Source organism: Glycine max, chromosome 2, assembly GCF_000004515.6.
Source record: "Glycine max cultivar Williams 82 chromosome 2, Glycine_max_v4.0, whole genome shotgun sequence".
Taxonomy (NCBI): Eukaryota; Viridiplantae; Streptophyta; class Magnoliopsida; order Fabales; family Fabaceae; genus Glycine; species Glycine max.
Window position 1 is genome coordinate 11,588,183 of NC_016089.4, and position 10,157 is coordinate 11,598,339.

At 32.4% G+C, this 10,157-nt stretch overlaps 1 protein-coding gene across 1 annotated transcript; it reads right to left on the reverse strand.

Moving 5' to 3' along the window:
* Window positions 1–4,831: 4,831 nt before the first annotated feature.
* LOC100809447 (RNA recognition motif-containing protein) lies at window positions 4,832–6,019 on the reverse strand. Its single transcript, XM_003518735.5, has 2 exons — window positions 5,618–6,019; window positions 4,832–5,256 (listed from the first exon to the last, which is right to left on the reverse strand). Exons 1-2 carry the CDS (start codon window positions 5,922–5,924, stop codon window positions 5,045–5,047), a joined length of 519 nt encoding a protein of 172 aa, XP_003518783.1. The 5' UTR covers window positions 5,925–6,019; the 3' UTR covers window positions 4,832–5,044.
* Window positions 6,020–10,157: the final 4,138 nt, after the last annotated feature.

Consider the following 10,157-nt stretch of genomic DNA (forward strand, 5'->3'; position numbering starts at 1 on the left):
TTTCAACCCCATCACTTGTAACTTATTGATTCACAAATGTGTGTTTTGATGAGTGTTGATAAAATTGATTTTGTAAATTTGATTTTTGTTAAAATTGATTTTAAAGTGATGTGATTTATGTTTGATTTTTTTTATTATAAAATCAAGTTAGAAATAAAATTGAGTATAAAATTTTTTACAAAACACAAAAATTACTCAAAATTGCTTCTACTCAATCAATTTTAGACTCAATTAATTTTAAACTCTTTTCTATCAAACCCAAATGTTTGACTCTTCTCTCAATTATGAGAAAAAAATTAACATTTTCTACATTCATTCTCTTTTTTCTAAGTACACTCATCTTACTATCTTAAATGCTCTCTATATCCAAAATATCTTTATATCATCATTCTAGAAAGTACATTCTAAAATTGACTTTCAAATTTTTGTATTCTGAAAAGTATTTTCTAGAATACAAAAATTTAAATATCATTCTAGAATATACTTTTTAGAACACATAATTATAGGTTTCAAAAAGTACATTCCATAATAGAATTTTAATTTTGTATTCTAGAAAATACTTTTCAAAATTTAATAGAAAAAAACATGTTGCATCTATTGCCAAATCCAAAATGATGATCATTTTAGTAAAGTACCAGACAAAAAAAACATTCTAATGTGTCTATATCCCACTACTTGAACTCTAATCAAATTACACATGTGCAAACCATGTACGGAGATTCAAAGCTTAGAAACATTTTTTCTAGTTTGTAGCAAGATAGTAAAGCTATCAGATAAGTAAAACTGAGAAAGTGAGGAAGAAAGGAATGTTTTGTTGCCATGGAAATAAAAAATGGAGTGAAAGAGAGGAAGCATTCTAATGAAAGAGAGGGAGAATATTTTGTTCTGCTGGAAGGAGTGCATCGTGGAGGGGGGGGGGGGGGGGGGGGGGAGTGTGCAATCGTGTGAAGGAAAGAATAAAGTTTGAGATAAGACTCCCCTTTGTTTCAAATGACTCGTGGAATGATGACAATGGGTAGGATCCTATAATATTTGTCATCATACTTGTGTTTTAAAAAAAATACTTATACCTGATCCCATACCTACACGAGTAGCAACTTTAAGCCCCATCCTCATACTCAATGGGTACCAATATCCCCATCCCTGCCTTCGTGACCCCCTCAAACCTTATTCTTTCCCTCACACAATCACACACTCCCCCCTCCAACAAATATAAAAAATGTCACTTGAAACTACCAAATGAATTTGGGCTGCTTGCTTGGGCAAGGGATTTTCTTCTTGCACCAATCATTTTTCTTTTACACCCAGTAGTGAGAGGGATTTTCTTCCTAAACCAGTCATTTTACAAATTAATTTAAAATTAATGACTCATGCAAGACTCAAACATGTGACTTTCGTGTTATTAGCACGACGCTCTAATCAACTGAGCTAATAGACCAACTATGTTATAAAATAATTAATGTTTTTATATAACACTAAAATTTCTAATGTATATTTAATGCACATATAAGTTTACATAATAAATTTTGTGAGAAATAATTTTGATCTAATAATTAATTTTTTTACATATATAAATTATTATTAAACCTATAATTTTTATTTAAAATTTATATATGTAAAAAAATAAGTTATTAGATCAAAATTAATTATAATAAGACTAAAAACAGAAATTTACTTAATGTAATAATATTTACACAAATATTATAAAAAACTATAACTAAATTTATTAAAAGAACATTAAAAATATTTTTTAAAATATTTTTTTTAATTTTTTTTAAATATTTTAGGTTATATGGATTAACAATTCATATGAATCATAAAATATTTTGAAAAGTGTTGGGTGTAGAAGAAAAAGGATGGGTGCAGGAAGAAAACGCCACATTCACTTTGGTAAAACTTGAGGCTAGAATGTTGGCCCAAAACAATTGTCTATCACTCTTTTCTAATTGATCAGCCTTGATAATACACTACTAATAACACTTGAGGTTCTTCTTAATAGCTTACCTTCATAGTCCCTTAATTGTTGCTAATTGCTATGTCCACCCCTGCGACTCTTATCCATTGTTGATGCTGATCCTTCTTAGAGCAATGGTTGTCGTTTTTGTTACATGTCTTCTATTCTTGATACATTTATACAGATATATCATATACTTATTATTGCTTTGTTAGTTGATCTACATATGCAGTATACATATTTGTGAAATTTTTTATATACTTTTATTTTAAACATAATGGATTAGCCTTGGGAAGTAATGCCGTTGAAAAAGTTGCTATAGATCTTCTTGAACCTTTGTTGGGCATTAACTTCGCAAAGATGACATGCAAGAAAAAGATTAATTCTTTAAGGTTTACACAATACAAGCATGCCAAAACAAGATGACGTGGGAATTTATAAGCCAATTTATAGCCCACTTTTATAATCCCTAAACTGAAGGCACACACCTATAATAAGCTTTTACATCTCCAACATCCAAACAAAGCAACCAAAAGCTATATGAACCTTAAAAGTGTTAACATCTTTGCCTGTCTTGGTCATCATTTCTATTGATTGCAAGTTTAATCCCAACAATAGTTTTGTATATTTTTTCCTAGCAACTTTAGCCTTCTTAAGAACCACCCTCTTAAAGATTGAAGGCTGGGACTCTCCTTTTTTTCTCTCCTTAATTCAACTTTTTTTCTCATTTCTTCAAAAACAAATTTATAGAAGAAATTTGATATTTCAATTTTTTTTGCAACTTTTTCAAAGATATTAAAATCTTGACATATAAGAGCCATATTTTTAGTTTCTTTTTTTATAAAAAAAAAAGTATTAGAGAGTCAACTAATAAGAAAGCAATGAAACATAATTTGAACTTTACAGAACAATAAATAAATCTTCAAACTAAAATGCTAAAACAAAAAGGAGATTTCTCCAAAGAAATGGAAACGCTAGAGATTAGACTTTTGTCTCTTACAGTCACAGTTATAAACTGTTTCTATGCTGATTTATGTATCCCAATAATTCACAAAGTGTATCCTTGAGTAAATTTAGATTCCTATCTCTTTGCCTTTTCCAAATGGAGAATGAAAGGGTTATAAAGGCTATGAGAAGATATAAGAAACAAGTTATTTCCAAATATTGCACTATGAATCAAACCAGGGAGAGCTACTACAATTACGAATCTCATTTGATTAGGTGTTCCTATATTTAAGGGAGCATAAAAATTAGAGTTTTGCATGATAGTTCTGTCATTAAAAAAAGAAATTTTAGAGAGCCCGGATAACTAACAAACAAAGTCAACCAATAAAGAAACATGAAAAATTAATTAAAAGGAAAAAAGCATCTCCTAATCATAAAATAAAACTCCTCCAAACCTTTTCCGTTCACTTCAATGTTTTTTTAGAATAAAATGGAAAATAAAGAAAACCAATTAACCAGTGTATGCCAAAAAGTAAACAAGAATGAAAAACCACAAAATATGTGACTCAAATATTGAAAATTGGGAGAGAATTGAGTTGTAACATATTACCAATATGTAGCAGAGGTCAGAGGAAATTAGTATGTTATGGTACTTTTTATAGACAAAAATGGTTACTATTAACAATATATATCCAGATTTAACACAAGTGTCAAAACTCAAAAGCTGGACACAAAAAGCATACATAAAGATAGAGCATGGCTTCACAAAATTCCAAAAGAAAACCAAAAATCCCAACCTATTATAAAAAGAGTGAATGCAGCAGAAAATATAACAATTTGAATCATGGCACTCACTTTTATGTGATTGAAATCATTTGTCTGTGCAATGCAACAGCCCCGTTTCTCTGTATTCAAGCCATCAAGCAATGTGTAATTTCAAAACCCTCAGGTAATTGCATTTGGCAGAAGTGGGAGCCACCTGTGAATGTCAATGCTGGTTGTTTTAAGGAGGGCTACACAGGTTGGAGTCTGGTTGCTAGAAACCATACAAGCGATGTTGTATTCTCGGCATGAAAAAAAAAAAAAGAGAATATCCCGGTGGACCCTGTCCTTACTGAGGCCTTGTGAGTTAGATGGAGTTTAGAAGTGGCAAAGGAGCAACAAATTGAGTTGGATACTTCTGTGGTGGTGTACTTGTATCTATCAGAAAATGTCTATGGCTGCTATTGAACCTATCATCAAAGACTGCAGGGAAATTATGTGCTATTTTGAGGAGTGTTCTGTGTGACATATTAGTAGACTTAGGAACTCTGTTGCTCCCAAGCTGGATGGCTTGTTTAAACAATTTGGTTCCAGAATTTGGGTAGGTGATGTCCCCAGCCATATTCAATCTTTTATAGTAACAATGTTTAGGTTCAGCACTGTGAACCAGAAAAGATTACAATCACATATTCCTTCTTCTAGACTGGTGCTGAAGACTTCTATTATTTGGAGAAGCATTACTAAGGCTATTCAACACATGATGGATGGACTTAGTGTTCATCTTGGTTCAGGTAATTATTCTTTCTGATTTGAGGAAACTAGTAGAATTTATACTTGTCTCAGTTTTGGGTAAAGGATATGGGATGGTACTAATTACTAAACAATGGAATGGTCTTTGGAAAAGACTATATACATATCTGCCAAACTGGGATTGGCTGAGAAGTAAGAATCAGAATCTATTCAGCATCTACAGAATTTAGTTAGATTCATCAATGTAAATTTCCTTTTGCTGGAGAACAACATTGAAATTAGCTCTAGAAGTTGTAAGACTATAGAAATTTAAGTCCTACTTCAGTTTGTACTACATGAGGCATATTTACCTTAGATGTGCCTAAATGTCACTTAAAAACAGAAGCATACATAACCTTAAAATAATCAGAAAAAACTGGGTGTTGTAAGGTCATTATATGTATATATGAATCTAAAGTTCAAAGTAGTGTAATTTCATTTCCAAACTAATGGTGATTTCATTTCACTAGCTATCCTGTTTCAGATTCTACAGTTCCATGTCATACCATACACAAGATTCATCAGACATTACAATGAGGCAAACAAATAGCAAAACCCAGCGTTTCCCTCACCAAGTTGCGTCATTTTGACAAGTCATTGATTTTGAAGAACCTCCGCTTCAGCCTTGGCCATAGGATCATCCTTGATCTCAATCTCCTCCTCCTTCTCTCCCTCCCGTTGCTCTGCTACTTGCTTCCGGTGCAAGTCTTCCGCCGCCTGCATCGCTGCACGATTCTCTGCCTCAATCCGTTTCATCTCCTCCTCCTGCTGCTGCCTCTCAAACCAGGTATCCGCATCCGCCCAAACTGAAATCACACACAACATAATCAATCAATCAACCACTCAAAAACCACAAAAAATACACGTAGAATGAATTAAAACATTCACTCCTTAGGGTTTCAAAAACAATGAAATTGAGCGCGTGTTTAGTTTCACATTGGATTTCCAAGAAATACATCGAAATATCAGTTAACATGATTTCAGATAACTTTTCACATGATTAGAACTCCAGAATTGATTCCGAGTTGAAGTAACTCTAGGTAGCTTCTCTGTATAATTTTTTTTTTCGTATACTTTTTAATATTTACTATTAACATGATTTTGCCATGAAAACATTGATACACAAAATCAATTTTGCCGATGCTAGGGTTAGGGTTTTGGGCTTACCGGGCTGGGCCGCCCAGCCCTGCTCCCCTCCCTTGATGCGTTCGGGGAGGGCGTAATTAACGGTGAGGACGCGACCGTAGAGCTCGGCGCCGTCCATGTTGTCCATGGCGGCGGAGGCGTCTTCGCGTTCGAGGAAGGTGACGAAGCCGAAGGAGCGGTGCTTCTGCGTGGCCTGGTCCAGCGGCGTCTTCACGTCCTTGATGTCGCCGAAGGGAATGAACGCCGCGTGGAGGATCGACTCGTTCACTTCCTCCGCTAACCCTCCCACGTACAGTGTGTTCTTCTGCACACCTTGCATCATCGCCATTGCTACACCGAGTTGAAACTCGGACTCGGAGGGAAGAAGGTACTAGGACTTGAAACAGTTGAACTTAAACCTGTGTTTTCTGTTTGTCTATCTTTCCCTCTATTGGTTGGACTTGTTCTCCTGTTTTGTTGGGTACTGCTATTGGCACAACCCGTTTTGCTAATAGCACTACTCCCGTGGATGTATTTTACCCATATTCCAAAACTGCCCCCCTTGAGAAATTGCACTCCCTTGCGTAATTGGGGGGTGAAAAAAATAACAAAGGAAGTATGATTTTATTGTACAATTGCATAACAAAATTGACTGAGATTATTTGTAGGAGATGCTCATTAAACTTAACTTTCATACAAAATTTGTTAAACGGATAATTCTTTGTGTTTCTTCAACGAATTTCTATGTTAATGTAAATGATGAAGTGATTAAGCTATTACTCCATAAAGGGGCATGCATCTGGGGATCCTTTCTCCTCCTACCTTTTTATATTGTGTGTTAAAGGATTATCTATGCTAATAAAAGATGCAGAAAGGAAGGATGAGTTGCATGGGGTTAAAATTTGTACAGATGGTCCTGTTGTTTTCCACTTAGTGTTTGCAGATAATAGCTTACTCTTTTTTAGAGCTGATGTGAGAGAAGCTGTGGTGGTTAGAAAAATTTTGGATGAAGGTTTGAAGAATGATGTGATATCTCTTCTAGGGGTGACTAGAGGAAATGGTGGAGGGAAACATTTGGGCCTTCCTTCTTCTGTGGGAAGGAGCAAGAAGGCTATTTTTTAACTTCATCAAGGATAGGGCGTGGGAAAAAATAAATTCTTGGAGTGGGACGACCTTATCATTAGCAGAAACATAGGTAATGGTGAAATATGTTCTTCAAGTTATTCCCATGCCCCGCCGTCGAGACCGACACCATTTTGGCCATCGTGGTCTCCGGCGGCGGCACGCTCAAGATCTTCCGCAGTCCCTTCACCATTTTGGATTGATGATTTAAGTCTTATGTGATATTTTAATTAGAGCCAAAAGCTAGGTTGAAGACATAGGTGATTGACGTAATCCCAGTTAAAAGATAATGATACAAGAAATTTGGAATTATTATTATATAATTAGAGACAACATGAATCTATTCATTGATAATTAAACATAAAAGTATTTTCGCTCATGTTGCAACTACAAAGTACAAACTCTTGCTAGAGATCAATAGTCCAATAATTAAGTGCCTAGACCATATTAAGACTAAAAAAAGTGCTTAGACCGTATCTATACACACGCATATTTACTTGTCATTGATGATGTGTAAAACATTTGAATTAATAAACACACATAATATTTTTTAAAAATTTACGATAACATATATTAATAAATTTAAAATAATTGATTGATTGCACATAAAATTATAAAATAATAATGTTATAATTATAAAAGTATATGAAAAATTATAACAAAATATTTTATATATTATAATAGTAAAATATGAGTTATAACTTAAAAAGTTGATTTAGGAATTAGTGCATACCTCTCTCAGTTGGAGGTGTACACATAGGGGTTAAATATAAAATAACTAAAATTTAAGTTTTAAGTTAAACTTTAGAATTACTAACAAAATATTACTTAGTTTTTATAAAGTAAAAAAAAATGCAATATACGTTGACAAAAAAATTCACATATATTGGTAAAAAAAATCAAACATATAATTCTTTCATTTAAAGTATAAAAAAATATTTTTTTAAAAATTTATTTTAGGCCTTAGGAGTCAGCAAGTTGCTCAACTAACCAAAAACAAATAATATGCAATTACAATGATCATATTTAACCAACTCAAGGAATTGATTTTAGAAGTTAAAACAAATCATTTTAGTGAATGATAATAAATTAACAATTAATATTGAGGTGCATTTCTTTATTTTTTATGATGAAAGGTGTATTTGTAATAAATTGTGAATATTTAAATATTAGTTGTTAATTATTTTATTAATAATCAAAATTATTTATTTATTTTATTTTATTTGGGTGAGTTAAATTCTAATTTGCAAATTCAAATATAAAAGCACCTGCATAGGTCACCCACCATCAAAAAGAAAGTTATTTTCTAGCCTTAGATATAATAATTTTTAATCAGATGGTTGAGATTTTTTTTTAATTTTTTAAATATTTATCTTTTCTCTTTCACTCTTTCTTCATTTATCCCTACCGTTCTTTTCTATGTTTTTTTTTTTAGCTCTTGAAGCCTTTATGCTTGTCTCAGCAGCGGCGACAACTCCATTGAGTCCATTTTCTGGGGTTCATCACAGTGGCACATGTGTCACTTAGCTCGTCAACGTTGTCGTAGGATTTCACAATGACGCTGAGGAAAATAAACTCAAAGCTAGTATAGTAAAGATTTTGTCGGCAACCGCTTGCAGAAGTGGAGGAAGTTTCCAACGGTAAAATTACCAAAACCAAAACTATAAAATCATGCGATCAGAAACTCAAGCAAAACCAAGACATTGATGTAAGCACGTCGGAGATCGTATAGAAACCCCCAAATCTGCAAGAAAAATTGATGAATGTAGAAGATGAAATCGTGAACAACATACCTGCAACAAGAATGAACTAGCAATGGAGTTATGACAACACATTACACGCACAACCCTCAAGATTTGACACTTCGCGAATGCCCATTGTGGCATGAGATCCTTGCAGCGAGCGAGTGAGCATGTCATGACAACCGTTGAATCAGAGGATGAATTAGCACTCAATAATTTTGATTAGATATAAATAAATACAAAGATTAAAAGTTACATTTTATAAGTAGTCAGACGAAGAATGTTATACTTTTGTTTGATGATTTGAACAGAAGTAACCAAATATTAAGTTATGATAAAATATTTAAGATTTTATTTAATATTTTGTGTCCAAGATTCATTTTGCAGAAAATGTATTAAAAATATTCTTCTTATGATATGTTGAAGACTAAGAAGTAAAAGAACATTCAACACCTTCAAGTTCAAACATATCAAAAGAGACGTATTGTTATACTTATTATGAGAGACTTGCTCTCAGCAAATGCTCATGTCTACAATTGAAGTATGCTTCAAGAAAGATAAAGAGAGTGGTTTCTCAGCATGGAGAGAACGTGCATTCAATGCAAGCATTTAGAAACAACGGATACTTGTTAAAGAAAGGTTTATAAATACAAGAAGCTTTGAAGAGTTAAAGTTATGAACAATAGGCAAGTAATTCAAATCTTTAGTTCCCTCTTCTCAAGCTTTATCTTGTAAATTTGTAAAGTTGTAAAAGTTCTCAAAACATTTTATATATCCTGAGGGAAAAGTCTAAATGCTTAAATTGTATAATTGTCTATAAGATGTTAATTAAGAATTAGTCAATGAGAAAACCAACCAACAATAAATCTTTTGATTTGTTTAGACCTAGTAGTGACTTGGTAGAACAAAGAATATTAGGTTATTTCAAGCTTGATGATAAGCTTGGATTGTAAGAGTTAGGAGTGACAGTAGACAATATTTATAACTTTGTTTGAAGTTAGTGAAACTTTGTAGGTTTCCAAGAATTGAACATAGTCTCATGGTAGAGATGAACTAATATATAACTCTGTGCATCTTATATCTCTATTTCTTTGTGTTTATATGACTTAGAATTTGAACTTTATTTTATTGTGAAAAAAATTTCTTTTACAAAATCTGTTATTAATGTTTGATTGGATTTGTTTACGAAAATTGTCATATGCTTTCAAAGCTTTATGAGATGACAGTTTCGTCTTTTGAAAAAGACTTAATTGTAAATTTTACTATTTAACTTTCATTATTTTACAAATTTTATCATTAAAGTTTTCAATTCTTTTGCATATTTTACCGACATTCATGATCATAAAAAAGTTAAAGAAAAAATAAAATGATGTTGTTTTGTTACCAATGTGATGGTAAAGGCATAAAAATGAAAAACTTGGATAGTAAAATTCTCAAAATATTAAAAGTTTGGTGGTAAAATTCGCGAAAAAAAAACTTTGATGGTAAAATCTGCAAAATAATGAAAGTTGAGTGATAAAATTTAAAGAAAAAACTTGAGTGTTAAAATTTGCAAAATAATGAAAGTTAGGTGGCAAAATTTCTAAAATCATTATTTAACCATTTTCTTTTGATATTTCCCTTTACAACAAAGGTTCCTACACACATGTAAAAGTAGGATGAAAAATGCTAGTGAAAGTAAATCTTGAAGGAGAAATAAGAATCAAAGCACCCCTGAT

Coding starts and splice junctions, on each gene's coding strand:
- LOC100809447 (XM_003518735.5), bottom strand. CDS start 5,924: ATGGCGATGATGCAAGGTGTGCAGAAGAACACACTGTACGTGGGAGGG. Junction 5,257..5,617: donor GGGCTGGGCGGCCCAGCCCG/GTAAGCCCAAAA, acceptor GTGTGATTTCAG/TTTGGGCGGATGCGGATACC.